The 15,756-nt window shown below is 35.3% G+C and overlaps 1 protein-coding gene across 1 annotated transcript; it reads right to left on the bottom strand.

Moving 5' to 3' along the window:
- Positions 1-8,777: 8,777 nt before the first annotated feature.
- On the bottom strand, positions 8,778-11,436 carry LOC132167901 (uncharacterized). Its single transcript, XM_059578942.1, has 2 exons — positions 10,162-11,436; positions 8,778-9,710 (listed from the first exon to the last, which is right to left on the bottom strand). The coding sequence occupies exons 1-2, from the start codon at positions 11,299-11,301 to the stop codon at positions 8,871-8,873; spliced, it is 1,980 nt and encodes a 659-aa protein (XP_059434925.1). The 5' UTR covers positions 11,302-11,436; the 3' UTR covers positions 8,778-8,870.
- Positions 11,437-15,756: the final 4,320 nt, after the last annotated feature.

Genomic DNA, 15,756 nt, shown 5'->3' with positions numbered 1-15,756 from the left:
GTAAGCCTAGCACGAAGTCCATGCTCACGTTGGTCCATGGCCCTTCCGGAATAGGAAGGGGCATATATAACCCGGCATTAGTAGCCGACCCCTTGGACACTTGACATATTCTGCAGCTCTTCACAAATTTGTCTACTTCTTTCCGCATACTCAGCCAATAGAACTGGTCCGCTACCAGTTGTAATGTTTTATCCCTTCCCATGTGACCTTCAAATCAGCGACCGTTTCCACCATGAGTTGCCACTGCTCCTCCGTGCGTGTTTCACCTACTACTTCTTCACGTTCATACACGTCCTCCAAATTTGCAAAGCGGTTGCCCCTTCTTCTTGTGTTTGGCGGTGCCGTGGAAAGAAAACTGGAGCTCTGATACCAACTGATACAGCGTAGGATTGTGGTGAACAAGAAAAACAGCAAGTTGAAGGGATAAATATTTCTAAGATTGTGAGACTATCACAAGAATCAAAGAAATCTTCTTAAAAACTATAGATTCTATCTATGGTTTAAGGAAAAACACAAAGAAACTCAACTCTGAGTAATTCTCATTAACAAACTCAATAATAATCATAAACTTAATTGTTAAAGGCAATAAGCATATATTTATAGCCCAAGACTCCTAACCCTAAAATAACAACGAAATAAAGTTGGTTTAGAAGTCTATGAAAGAAGACTAAACCAAATAGAAGACTAACAAAGAACCTAATTCAAAATGAAAGACTGAAAGATAAGATAGAATAACAAACTAATGAAGAAACTTAATAAAAGACTAAAAGATAAAATAAGATAAGATAAGCCATTCTAAACTATATCTGTATCAATTTTTAGGTGAAAGGGCCGTGGTATGGATGAAAGGGATGGAAAATCTCTTGCGGCAACTCAAGGCATGATTTGTGAATGTAAAAGTCCTCACAGTAACGTCTGCCACAAGCATAGGTAGGATCTGTACAGTCTTTCCCACATACATAGCAATTGATCACTTTGTCATCAGCCTTGATCTTCGAGAGTGACAATGGATGCCCGTGGAGGAAGTGGAGAATCTGTTGGGTAGTGGGCAATAATAGAGTGCAATCAACATCCGTCACAAAATGGCACCGACTACAGGCATAGTAAAAGGCGGCTTCCTTGGAACGGTATTGGCCACAAGCTCTGCAATTATAAGAAGAGTTAGCAGGGACAGTATACAAGGTGAGAGCCAGAGGGCAGGGATGAAAGTAGTGTAGTATCTCTTGCGGCAACTTTCGCTCAAAACACGATCGATGGAGAAAGTAGCAACACGGGAGGCAACCGTAGGTCGGGTCCCGGCAGGATCTTGCACACACGCGGCACTTAATGTGATGGGCAGGAATGTTCTCGAAGAGTAGCAATGGATGCTCATGGTAGCTAAAATGTAGTGTAGGAACTGGCTCCTCCCTTTCTTCTTTCGCTAGCCTTATAAAAGCTCACTTAACATCAACCCTGAAGTGATCGCACTTGTCGCAGCGGAAGGTGAAGCCCCTGCAAAGCCCGTGACAAGCGTAACAGCGAACTGTGTACATTAGGTTTACTAGGAAAAGAGGGTGTGGGTGAAGAAAGGGATTGTGTGCAACTCCTGCGGTAGCTTTGCACATGATTCGTGCGGGCCGAAGAGCCTACAATAAGATTCCCTGCTGCAACTGCAGGTCGGACCAACGCAATATATTTTGCATAAGTCGCATAAAACATCATCTTCACTCTTCTTTTCACTCAGCGATAACACATGCCCGTGAAGGAAATGCTTAATAATCTCCATCTCGATCTCTGTCTTTCTATCTTGCTAGCTATGTTTTAACCCAAATAAATCAGAGATTTTTATTTTTTTATCATCATCTTAGAAATAGAGAGTGATCTTCAACATTTTTCCTACAATTATAATGAAGAATTAGATAAATCAAAAAGAAAAAAGATAGCGCCAAAAAAAAAAAAAAACAAAAAAAAACAAAAACAAACAAACAAACAAACAAAAAATTTCTTTTAAATTGGGGTAAAAAAAGAAAATCCTCAAACTCACTCAATTAAATTAACATTTATCCTTCCAACATACAATTCTCAAAGAATCACATGCTTTAGAAATATACATGTGTTTATTGCGAGCTTTAAATGCAAATGTTTGTTCAATAGATTGGAAAGAAAAAATCTAGCTCAATTTAGAGGAAAATTGTTCCCGCTGAAATTGTTAGTTCAATATTATCTAATTTCTTTTGACATATTGTGATTATTTTAATTTCAAACTATGAAAATCATTCTACCAAACGCAACCTTCTGGGACTCTAAAAATTTTATGCCAACGCTACACTGTTCAACCATTCAATACCAGTTCTGGGAAGAAGCTTTATAAACAACATATGCAGAATTCCAGCACTCCCCAAGTAGTTTAATTAAGACATTTTTCCACTAGTAGCTGAAATGAACATTTTGGATTTTTAATTCATTTTCAGTACTTCGCACAGCTTTAAAACCCTAAACCACAATTGCTTCCTTTTCTTGTCCTCTTTCCTCCATCTCTATCTCTTACCATCTGTGCTCACAATTTAATGATATAAATAAGAAACTCTGGGCATATACAGAGTATAACAGAAAGTCTGAGCATATACAGAGTGGTAGTGTGATGTATGTATGCTTCAATCAACAAACATTTTGATATAATTCCATGGCAGTACCAGTAGGTAGGATATTTATTTATGCATTATCCACTGCAGAGGATTGTTTAGCTCCATAGAAATTTATAGAATCAGTTCAAAAATTGAACTCCCCTGTTTCTTGTATTGTATTTATGTCTATTCTCGGTCATTGATGTCATTGTCATACCATTCTAATCGAAATGGCTTGATTATCACCAAACCTAATAAGTCAATTATAAAAGGTAATTATAATTGACTAATTTTCTCCCCATGTTTCATGAATAGAACCCCTCTTTTTCTGAAGAAAATTCAATTTTTTTTCCCCCAAACATATCCGCATGATTGTTAAGAACTCCGACTATAGCAGAACACTCTAAAGTCCGGGTCTTTTTAGGAGGTAGCTAAATTTTTCTTTGCTAAATCAACCAATGGGCGGTTCTGTTGATTATTTTGAGCCAATTTAGATTGTGTTAACATTTTATTTATGTACATGATCATATTCCTGGTTTCCTATTTATACTCACGTCGGGTGAATATAAGACAATATCTACAAAAAGTTACCGTCCGAATCAGTTTTAGATCGATCTACAGCAAATTCTAACGAATCATGTCTCTATCCACTACCAGGTTATTGATTCCCTCGCTTATTTTATTTTTTATTTTTATCTCCGCACCTTCGTTGCTTTTATCATGGTAACAATTATTCTTTATGCATGGCAACTCTTCCGTCATTAGTCTATGGTTTGGTCACATAAAATGAACCATAAGAAAACAAAAGACCAATTATTTGGAGCTTATATCCTCTTTGCAAGGCTATTTATTGCAAATCATGTAAAGTAAATGATTACCCTGTTACTACTAATAAAAGTTCCTTCTCTTGTGTTTGTAAATGATTGTTTTTTACATTTTCATTGTTGTATTCAAACTCTCATCATGTTTTTTTCTGTCTCAACAAAGTCATTAACTCGGTCTTGAACATGGTAATATAAAAAAGGGAAAAATATAACAAAGCCCCCCAAACTACCAGCTGTTTTCGATTTAGCCCCATAATGTTCCAAAAGTGATAAAATAGCCCCCCAAACTACCAAACTATTGCATTTTGGCCACTCCGTTAGTCAAAACTGTCAGTTTGGACGGAAACTGCAAAACGACATCGTTTTGGTATGGGTAAGTTACTACAATGCCCTTTTATGAAGAAAAAAAAAAATTGGAAAAAATATAAAAAAGCCTCCCAAACTACCAGCCGTTTTCATTTTAGCCCCTTAATCTTCAGAAAGTGAAAAAGTAGCCCCCCAACTACCAAACAGTTGCAATTTGGCCACTCTGTTAGTCATTACTGTCAAATATGATAGAAAATTCAAAACTACGTCGTTTTGACAAGGGTAAGTTACTAAAATACCCTTTTAGAAGAAGAAAAAAATCATATTAAAACAAGCACGCAAAACGGTGCCGTTTTGCTTGAAATTAGGGTTTCCTTACACTTACCAAAACGGCGCTGTTTTGGTAAGTGTTAGGAATTAAAAGAAAAAACCTTATACCCCATGCAGTAAAACCCCCCAACCCCAGTTTATCTCTCTCCCCCAAACCACCGGCCACCTCGTCGTTCTATCTTCGGCAACCTTCTCTGATGCAGCGTAGGATTGTAGTGAACAAGAAAACATCAAGTTGAAGGGGTAAATATTTCTAAGACTGTGAGACTATCACAAGAATCTAAGAAATCTTCTTAAAAACTATAGATTCTATCTATGGTTTAAGGGAAAACACAAAGAAACTCAACTCTGAGTAATTCTTATTAAACAAACTCAATAATAATCATAAACTAAACTGTTAAAGGTTATAATCATATATTTATAGCCCAAGACTCCTAACCCTAAAATAACAATGAAATAAAGTTAATTTAGAAATCTACGAAAGACAACTAAACCAAATAAAAGACTAACAAGAAATCTAATTCAAATAAAGACTGAAAGATAAGATAGAATAAACAACTAACAAAGAAACCTAATAAAAGACTAAAAGATAAGATAAGATAAGATAAGATAAGCCTTGAATTCCAATCTACATCATCCTTCCGAGGTTGGAGAGAATTCGCCCTCGAATTCGGACTGTCTTTTCCACGGTCCTTCGGGTGCCCTGTTAACTTGTTCCATTCTCCGTTCCTCAAGATCACAACAAGGCAACACCTCAAAATAAACGTGACACTTATCATCATCGAAATACTTTGATGGTTGTCATGAAAGCCCCATACACCATTTGGCAATACTGCAGGTTTGCTCTTTGTTCGTTCCTTCTCCCTTCCATGTGCCATGAAGATACTCAAGAATGGGTCAACCATTGTTTCCCTTGTGAACATATAATTTTTCTCATCCGCATAAAACTCACCATAATCTTCGTTAGGAGAATTTAAAATATCTTCAATACCAAGGAAATCAACATAACCTAATTCTTCATTACTAAAATTAGGTAATGCACCTGGAAGGTCTTCTTCAACTTCTTCATAATCGGCGATGCCATCCTCTTCGTAATTGGCGATGACATCTGTGGGCCCTTCCTCTTCCAATTGGCCATCTTCTTCTGGATAGAGACCACCAAACATGGGAAAAAACCCATCTTTTTCGTGCTCCTCCGTAGGCCTTTCCTCTTCCCATGAGTCATATTCTTCGGGCTCCTCATCATAGGTTGGTGGTGAATCCCAATCCCCAAATCGTTGCGAAGGATCTTCAATATCTTCATGTCTGAATTCTTCATCAATGAACTCGGATTCCTGAAACTCTTCATCCACAGATTCCCTTTCCTCCTCCACAGAATATGGATTTGGTTGATAGATTTGAGGCTCGCGAATAATGGTCAAGTTGGCTTGTTGCGGCATCTCCATCTCAAATAGTGCTCTCCGTTTTTCAGAATACGCCCTATGACCGACAACCACATTATCCTCATCCACAAAGCGTTGATTCCTTCGATGGTGACGAACTTTAGGGCTACCCCGGTTGTCAACTTGGGTTGTGAAGATCTCTATTTCTTTCCGTAGTAGTTCCAGCTCATCCACCATGCGTTGCCAACGAATCGCCGCTTGATTCGCCTTTAATTTTTTCTGCAGCATCTCCACCTCATCCACCATGCGTTGCCACTGCTCCTCCGTACGTGTTTCACCGACTGCTTCCTTACGTTCATACACGTCCTCCAGATGTGCAAAGCGGTTGCCCCTTCTTCTTGTGTTTGGCGGTGCCATGGAAAGAAACCTGGAGCTCTGATACCAACTGATGCAGCGTAGGATTGTAGTGAACAAGAAAACATCAAGTTGAAGGGGTAAATATTTCTAAGACTGTGAGACTATCACAAGAATCTAAGAAATCTTCTTAAAAACTATAGATTCTATCTATGGTTTAAGGAAAAACACAAAGAAACTCAACTCTGAGTAATTCTTATTAAACAAACTCAATAATAATCATAAACTAAACTGTTAAAGGCTATAATCATATATTTATAGCCCAAGACTCCTAACCCTAAAATAACAATGAAATAAAGTTAATTTAGAAGTCTACGAAAGACAACTAAACCAAATAAAAGACTAACAAGAAATCTAATTCAAATAAAGACTGAAAGATAAGATAGAATAAACAACTAACAAAGAAACCTAATAAAAGACTAAAAGATAAGATAAGATAAGATAAGATAAGCCTTGAATTCCAATCTACATCATTCTCCCTCAAGCGAAAAAAACGCAACGCCCCTCTCTCTCTCTCTCTCAAAACCGGCTGCCCCTACCACCACTATCCATCATCGCCGGCCACACCATCCAGTGGCTACAAAGCGCCATCGAAAAATTCTTACCCATTATAGAAATCAAACAAAAAAACCATGTTCGTAGATCAACAACACCAATCTAACAGCTATACCATGAAATATAATAAAAAGATTGAGTTATGGGTAAGATTTACTGGCTGCTGGAGATAGAACGACGTGGTGGCCGGTGGTTTTGGGGAGAGAGATAAACTGGGGTTGGGGGTTTTTTCGTGGGTCACCTGCGTGGGGTCTAGGGTTTTTTCTTTTAATTCCTAACACTTACCAAAGCGACGCCATTTTGCTTGCTTGTTTTAATATGATTTTTTTTTTCTTTTTCAAAAAGGGCATTTTGGTAACTTACCCTTGCCAAAACGACGTAGTTTTAAATTTTTCATCATATTTGACGGTAATGACTAACATAGTGGCCAAATTGCAACTGTTTGGTAGTTTGGGGGCTACTTTTTCACTTTCAGAACATTAGGGGACTAAAATGAAAACAGCTAGTAGTTTGGGAGGCTTTTTTATATTTTTTCTAAATTTTTTTTTTTTTTATCATAAAAGGGCATTGTAGTAACTTACCCATAACAAAATGACGTCGTTTTGCAGTTTCCATCCAAACTGACGGTTTTGACTAACGGAGTGGCCAAAATGCAATAGTTTGGTAGTTTGGGGGCTACTTTATCACTTTTTAAACATTATGAGGCTAAATTGAAAATAGTTAGTAGTCTGGAGGGTTTTTTTATATTTTTTCCTATAAAAAATTTGATCTCATCTTCATTGTAAAAGGAAATGAAATTTAACTTTGCAGGCAAACCGATACTCAAAATGCTGATAGCAAATTAACAAGTTCTAATTATATTATTTTTACTTGAACTATTGGGAAATTATCATGGACTACTTCAAAGTAGAAACCACCCAGTGGAGGCTCATAATTCTCAGGAAATGCAGCAGCAAAATCTGCACTATTTAAGAAGAAAGCTAACAGAGAAATTCAGCAACAATGCAAAGGCAACAAAGAAACAAGACTAAAATCACCAAATCCTTTATATTATAAATCAAAAAGATCACGATAGAGCAGAAGCTGTGCAGGGTCGTTCCCACACCTTTTTCTGCTGTTTTTAGTCCTCATGCACCTTCTCTGGATCTCTCAATTATAGATGAGAGAGGAAGGAAAAAGGGAAAAACAAGAACCCAAACGAAATCGACAGAAAAATTCTAGCAACAGTCAAGAATGTGTCAAATTGGGTCCTCTCCTCACTTAAGCAATTCCCCAAATGTGTCAAATTGGGTCCTCTCCTCACTTAAGCAATTCCCCAATTCGGTCCTCTAGACTTGTCTCTGCGCCTCCATGCTGAACAAACACAAACCAGCAAGAAAGGAGGAGGGAAGGGCATAGAGCAAACAAATCTAAAAACTACCTTATAAATTTTTTTTTTTTTTTTTTTTTCAAAATTTTTGTAGGGAGATTGGCCGGTCCCACCGGAAAATAGAAAATGGCTTTGAATGAAAGAATATATGCAGTAGTCTTCGAACTGAATGGATTCAGCTTCACAACCAGCAGTTTATAGCTGACACCATATAATCAATATCTGGGCTTGTCTTAATAACTGAGAACCTCGTTTTGGACATCTCGTGTAGGTTCAGAAAATTAACCTGCGGCCATAGGGGGGTTTTATCATTGTTTTCATTCAACATTAACAAAAAGTGGGGAAAACAAAACAGGAAAAGGATCTATAATCGTGTCCTCCTACTATAACTAGGCAGATCCACACTAAAAATGATAAAATTTCTCTCAAATTTAGTTGAAAAAATTTGCGATTCTTAAAGAATCACATGCTCCAAAAAGATATGTTGTAATTGCATGCTCTAAATGCAAATGTTAGTTCAATAGATTGGGTAGGAAGAATCCAAATCAGTTAAGAGAAAAATTGTCCCAACTAAAATTGTTTGCTCAATATTATCTAATTTCTTTAGCATATTGTGAAAATCATTCTTAATGCTACACTGTTCGGCAATTCAAGACCAGTTCTAGGAACAAGTTTTATAAACAAAATATGGATCCAGCACTCCCCTTGTAGTTTTAAGACAGTTTTCACTAGTAGCTGAAATGAACATTTTGGATTGTTAAAACATTTTTCAGTACTTCACACGGCTCCATAGAAATTTATAGAATCAGTTCAAAAATTGGACTCCCCTGTTTCTTGTATTGCATTTATGTCTATTCTCGGTCATTGATGTCATTGTCATACCATTATAATCAAAATGATTTGATTATCATCAAACCTAATAGGTCAATTATAAAAGGTAATTATATAAATCTAATATGGAATCGTATCATATTCTAACAAGTAATACAATAAGTAGCAACTATATAACTTCTTGATTCATAAGACAAACTAATATAAAAGACCAAAACATACATGCATAGAAATAGACGTTTAACAATGTTGACATCTATAGTAGCCTAGACGTAATTGCTTTACCGTTTCTCAGTACATAAGCCTCTCTCAAACATTCCTCAATTAGCAGAGATTTTGCAGATTTTGCAGATTTTATGCGCTCACGTTTCCTTGTAAGTGCCTCAAGCTTTTCAATATCTCTATCGAGTTGATCAACAACACTGTCAACTTGCTTTTCGACATAAAGACCAAAATGAGCATGTGTAACTCTCTTCAAACGATCAAAGACAAATTCAATTTTAAATCCTGCAAATTGCAAGGTTTTCAAGCATGTCCACCAGTTGAGAAGTATATCATCAGTGATATCCACAACTTTGGTGTTTCTCATGCGATCTATGCACTCACATAACCTGCAAAAGTAATGCGATTTCAGCTTGGGACTTAACGTGGATTGGGCACCAATATCCCCATGGTTAGAAAGCAAGTGGTTCAAGATAGGGGCCAACTTTCGAGTAGTCATGTAATCCCCAACATTGACAACCTCTTCGTTTCTAAGAGAATAATAAGGAAACCTGCTATGAGAAGCCTGAGAATGATTAAGAAAATCTATGAAATGTGTATAAGCCTTTTCAGAAAACAGTATAATTTCCTCATGGTCATAAGCTTCTATCTTTTCAGCAGTAGTTGCTTCCTTTATACTATCCGCTATGCGATTCTGCTCCTTATTCTCGTCCTCACTAAAAGTAAAATAATTCCTCCAAGTTGAAGTCGAATTTTGATCTTCCTTTGGCACAAACTCTTTTGCCGCATCTCTGGTAATGATCACCTTACCAAACTGACCAAGAGGATTCCTCAACTCTACATCTCCATAATCTCCATTTAGCCTTGATTTTACCTACAAATTAACCAGCTCGAGACTTTGAGTTAAGAATGCATGAAGCAATTGTAAAATGAAAAATCTTGATATATAAAATTATTGAACCAAGCCCACACATGAAGTCAAATGATGCTAATTAACCTTTATTTGTATTTAAAAAATAAAAAATAAATAAAAAAATAAAAATAAAAAGAGAAGAAGAAGAAAATTAAAGTGCTACTCATGTATATGAATCATACAATTCTTTGATCATATGACCATGAGAAATACAAAATTGATTTAGTAATTACTTTGGTTGCTCAATATTTTCGACAATTCACCGTATAAAAAGCTTTTAAAGAAATGAATAATATCTTTATTCGATAAGAAAAACGAATTCAGTAACTACTGTTTTAATTTTTTTTTTTTTTTTTTTTTTGAAATCTTCAACAATATATAAGATTTTATATATATGAGGTTAGGTACGTACCTCTGAGATGACGCAAGAAATTTCAGCAACAAAATGACATTCGGCGCAAGAATAGATGGGTAAGAATGGGTCTCTTTCTTCCTCACAAGCATCGCAGTAGAATTCATCTTGTGTCTCATCTTCATGTTCAGCAAGAGAATGCGTGGGAATAAGGGGATGTATGTGGGATTTGTGTTTAATGGTAGATGGTAATGGACCACACGTAAGATGGAGATTGCAATCACAATACAGACAACGGAAACCGCCATATGATTCACAAGCACTGGATTTGTTGCAAGCGCTGCACTCGATCTTTCTAATATTGTCATTGAATAGTAGAAGGTGATCGTGGCCATGGTATGTTATGGCAGGCATTATCACACTAGCGCATTGTAAGCAAAAGCTACATTTAATCTTACACTCACAAACGTAGGCGAATGTGTCCCACGGGATATCCTCGCGACAGGCATTGCATTTAACATTATCATCATGATTAATGATGATTATGGAGTCTCCATATCTGGAGTGATCTATGGAGAATCTTTTAGAAATTTCGAATCGTTTTGGGGTGAGAGGATGGTATGGATGAAAGGGATGGAAAATCTCTTCCGGCAACTTAAAACACGAGGGATGGAGAAAGAAGCCACATGGGAGGCAACCATAGGTCTTCGGGTCCGAGCAGTATTTTCCACATACGCTGCAGTTAATGAGATGGGCAGGTATGTTCTCCAAGGGTAGCAATGGATGATGGCGGTGGCTAGAATGTGTACCAACAACAACTGCCTCCTCCTCCCCTTCTTCTATCGCTGGCCTTATAAAAGCGCACTTAACATGAACCCTGAAGTACTTGCACTTGTCGCAGCGGAAGATTAACCCCGCCCGGAGAGTATCGTCGCCACAAGCTCTACAGTAACTCCCAAGCCCACCGTATTCTGCGAATTCTAGGGAAAGAGGGTGTGGGTGAAGAAGGGGGTTGTGCAACTCCTGCGGTAGCTTTGCACATGATTCGTGCAGGTTGAAGTCGCATTTCCTGCAACTGTAGATCGGACCTTCATCGCAATGTTCATTGCATCCCTTGCATAAAACCTTATCTTCTCTCTTCTTTTCACTCAGCGACAACACATGGTTGTGAAGGAAAGGCCTAAAAATCTCAATCACCATCTCTCTCTGTATTTCTCTCTAGGTATATATGTTTTAACCCAAATCAATCAGAGAATTTTATTTTTTTCTCATCATCTTAGAATTAATAGAGAGTGATCTTCAACATTGTTCTTTTACAATTATAATGTCAGACTGAAGAATTAGAGAAATCAAAAAGAAAAAAGATATATTGCGCAAAAGCTGCGTATGGCCCACAGCTTTTTCTTTTTCTGTTGTTTTTTTAGCCCACACCTTCTCTTTCTCGCTCCAAAAACATGCAATTCTTAAAGAATCACATGCTCCAAAAATATATGTGATAATTGCGTGCTCTAAGTGCAAATGTTAGTTCAATAGATTGGGTAGGAAGAATCCAACTCAGTTAAGAGAAAAATTGTCCCTACGAGCTAAAATTGTTTGTTCAATATTATCTAATTTCTTTAACATATCGTGAAAATCATTCTACCAAACACAAGTTTTTCGGACTCTAAAAATATTATATATGCCAATGCTAGCTACACTGTTCAGCAATTCAAGACCAGTACTCTAGGAACAAGCTTTATAAACAAAATATGGAGGCCTCAACGCATTTACAAGTAAACAATATATATATGTAGAATTCTAGCACTCCACTAGTAGTTTAAGACATTTTTTCACTAGTAGCTGAAATGAACATTTTGGATTTTTATAACAATACTTTTCAGTACTTTTCCACAGCTTTAAAACCCTAAACCACAACAATTGCTTGCTTTTCATGTCCTCTTTCTTACCATCTGTGCTCACAATTTAATGACATAAATAAGAATAACTAAGATACAATTCCAAGGTTTCAAGACTATTAACAGCTGAAACTCTGGGCCTATACTAGTAGTGTGATGTATGTATTCTTCAATCAACAAGCATTTTGATATAATTAATTCCATGGCAGTACCAGTAGGTAGGATATTTATGCATTATCAGCTGCAGAGTATTGTTCCGTATTGTTAGAGTGTAGAGGATTGTTGAGTTCCATAGAAATTTATATAATCATTTCAAAAATTGGACTCCCTTGACGTATTGCATTTTTATCTTTTTAAGTCAAATGTATGTGAAATTTGTAGATTTCATTGAAGTAAAATGTATGTGAAAATCGCTTACTCTAAAAATATATGTCATTTTTCATAAATTGAATTGAAAAAATATCTTACAACCCAATTTTTATTTTTATTTTTTTAAAAAAAAAACTTTGTCATTACAAAAAAGAAAACAGGGCATTAACTTGCATTGACAAGTTAAACATGAGTAATTTTAGAAATTTTTTTTGTGTCACTCTAAAAAAGATGTGGCTTTTAAAATCATCATTTGATTAAAATTAAATCATGATTAATCACAAGCCCAATGGTGACTTAAGAGCCAAATTATTCTTGGAAGGACACAAGAGTGATATATAAGATGAAATGTCAAATTTAAAATTGATAAGAATATAATAAATAATTAACAATATGATATACTTAGGGTGCGTTTGGGAGTGCGTTTTTAAAAAAATAATATGCGATTTTAAACCAAATCGCAATTTTAGGGTGTTTGGGATTGCGATTTTAAAAACGCAAATTTCAAAATCGCAAAAAAATCTGCGATTTTCATAAGCTGATTAGAGGGTGCTTATTTGAAAAAGTGCGAATTTAAAACAAAATCACGATTTCTATTAAAAAGATATTTGGCGCAATAGTTACCTTTTTTGAGCGGGAATGAAAAAAATACCAAGAATACCCACCTAAAATATATTAAAACCCTTATTTTCTCTTCTTTTTTTTTTTTCTTGCTCTCTGTCTCGTTCATCATTTCTCTGCCCTGTAGCAGTGTGCGTCGCTGTTGTCCATCTCTCCGCCCCTCTACCAGGTAATAATCTCACCTTAATATTTTCTTTCTCTCCATATAACTCCTTTGCAAATGAAGTATTAAATTATTTTACAGTTATAAAGAAATGTCCTTATTGGTAATTTGGTCATGAAACCGCAATTATATGCTAATGTTATCCAAACACTCAATTGATAAAAAAAAATACTTTTTAGCATGTTTTACCAAACCCCTGTGCGATTTTAAAAAGTAACGATTTTAAAAACACAATTTTTAAAATCGCACTTATTGAAATCGCACTCCTAAACGGGTCCTTAATAATATTGAAAGAGATTTACAGAAGTGAAAAACTAGAACATACCATATATACCACTAAACCAATTTTGAAGATTTCAAACATTTAAAACTATATGTTTGAAAAGCTGAAAAAAAAAAAAAAAAAAACTATAATCAATCGTGAACATAAATAAATATTAATTCACTGGAGCTAGGCCTAGGCGGCCCTCGGGTCAATCCACATAATCACGTTAAAGAGTTTGTTACTAGTTTTCACATTTGTTTCGAATCCCTATAAATTATAATGTTTAGAAAATAGAAAATATCATTTTATTTTTTTACAAATTTGATTATCTTAAAATATTATAACTTGTTTGGATGTGTGTCAATTAGTCTAAATTAAAAGAATGGACCGCAAAAATGAATTAGTTGTGAAGTTTGTCCTGTCATAAATTTTGTAGATCCCTGGATTGAAATTTGAGGCACAACGTAATGAAGGAAAGGGATATTAACAATTTTTCCAACTCCGGCATTTCCTTGTGACCACTGACCACTCAAATACGTTAAGTTCTACTTACCTATCATAATAATTTATGGATTCAACCTTCATTATCTTCGATCTCCCAACTTCCACAATTATTTGGAATCAAATATTATCGTTCTCAATTCATTAATTTTGGTTGGAAAGCCGTTGTCGATTATTAAATGGTTCATTTATTTATACACCCACTTCAAGCGTATATTAGTCTATGAGAATTAAATCACATGGACCATGTATGCATGTATGGTGTGATCATATATATATGTTTATGTCAGTACTGAAAAATGATTTATATAAAAAAAAAATTATATTATAAATCAAAAAGATAAAGATAGAGCAGAAGCTATGCAGGGTTCCCACACCTTTTTCTGCTGTTTTTAGTCCACATGCATGCACCTTCTCTGTATCTCTCTCTCAATTTCTATATGAGAGAGGAAGAAACGGACAAGTGATGATAATTTAGAAAGGGATGGTACGTACGTACCATTGGCCCCCGGCCCCAATAATATTTCGCATTTCTTTCAACATCTCACCATGTAATTGATGCTTTCACCTACGTACTCACTTAATTAAGCAATTCCCCAATTCGGTCCTCTATACTTGTCTCTGCGCCTCCATGCTGAACAAACACAAACCAGCAAGAAAGGAGGAGGGAAGGGCATAGAGCAAAAAAAATTTAAAACTACCTTATAAATTTTTATTTTTTTCAAAATTTTTGTAGGGAGATTGGCCCCTCCGGAAAGAATATATGCAGTAGTCTTCAAACTGAATGGATTCAGCTTAATTCACAACCAGCAGTTTATAGCTAACACCATATAATCAATATCTGTGCTTGTCTTAATAACTGAGAGCCTTGTTTTGGACATCTCGTGTAGGTTCAGAAAATTAACCTTGTTTTCTCTTTCCTCTTTCCTCTTTTATCTTTTTGTCTTTAATTGGGGATTGTATTGAGATTTTGTAAAAAAATGAGGGTGTGTAGGAAACTTGTATTTTGTAAAGAAATAATATTTTAATGGTATAGAGAAAGGTAATTGAAGCTATTGTGAAATATATTTTCATAGGGAAGCAAAAAATAGTTTTATTCCCTAAATTCAGATAAAATCAAAGGGAAACTGTTGCTAGTGCTCTAAGTAAATAAAACAAAAGTCATTGTTTCAAACAAACTCTCTCTTTTAGTATTATTACTAGTTTACTACTAAGTAAATATATGTGTTTACTGTGTGCTTTAAATGCGAATGTTAGTTCAATAGACTCGAGTGAAAAAATCTAGCTCAATTTAGAGAAAACCTGCTAAAATTGTTAGTATGTGAAAATTGCATACTCTAAAAGTAGATGTCAATTTTAATAAATTGAATTGAAAAAAATATCTTACAAGCCATTTTTTTTTTTTTTAAATGTCATTACAAAATAGAAAACTGGGCATTGACTTGCATTGACAAGTTAAATATGAGTAATTCTATAAATTCTTCTTGTGTCACTCTAAAAAAGATGTGGCTTTTAAAATTATTATTTGATTAAAATTAAATAATGATTAATCACAATCCCAATAGTGATTTAAGAGTCACATCATTCTTGAAGGGGCACAAGATGAAATGTCAAATTTAAAATTGCAAAGAATATAATAAATAATTAACAATATGATATACTTAATATTGAAAGAGATTTACAGAAGAGAAAAACTAGAACATACCATCAAACCAATTTTAAAGATTTCAAACATTTAAGACTATATATATGTTGAAAAGCTAAAAAAACTATAATCAATAGTGAACATAAATAAAGATTGATTCATTGGAGGCCTAGGCGGCCCCTAGGGTCAAACCACA

The sequence above is a fragment of the Corylus avellana genome, chromosome ca1 (genome assembly GCF_901000735.1).
Source record: "Corylus avellana chromosome ca1, CavTom2PMs-1.0".
Taxonomy (NCBI): Eukaryota; Viridiplantae; Streptophyta; class Magnoliopsida; order Fagales; family Betulaceae; genus Corylus; species Corylus avellana.
The sequence above is the reverse complement of the archived record's forward strand: the minus strand, read 5'-3'. Positions and strand labels throughout refer to the sequence as shown.

Bases quoted from the DNA above. Each gene is read 5' to 3' on its own strand.
- LOC132167901 (XM_059578942.1), bottom strand. From the start codon at position 11,301: ATGGTGATTGAGATTTTTAGGCCTTTCCTTCACAACCATGTGTTGTCG. The intron at 9,711-10,161 runs GTACGTACCTAA...GTTAATTTGTAG, and splicing joins TTTCTTGCGTCATCTCAGAG to GTAAAATCAAGGCTAAATGG.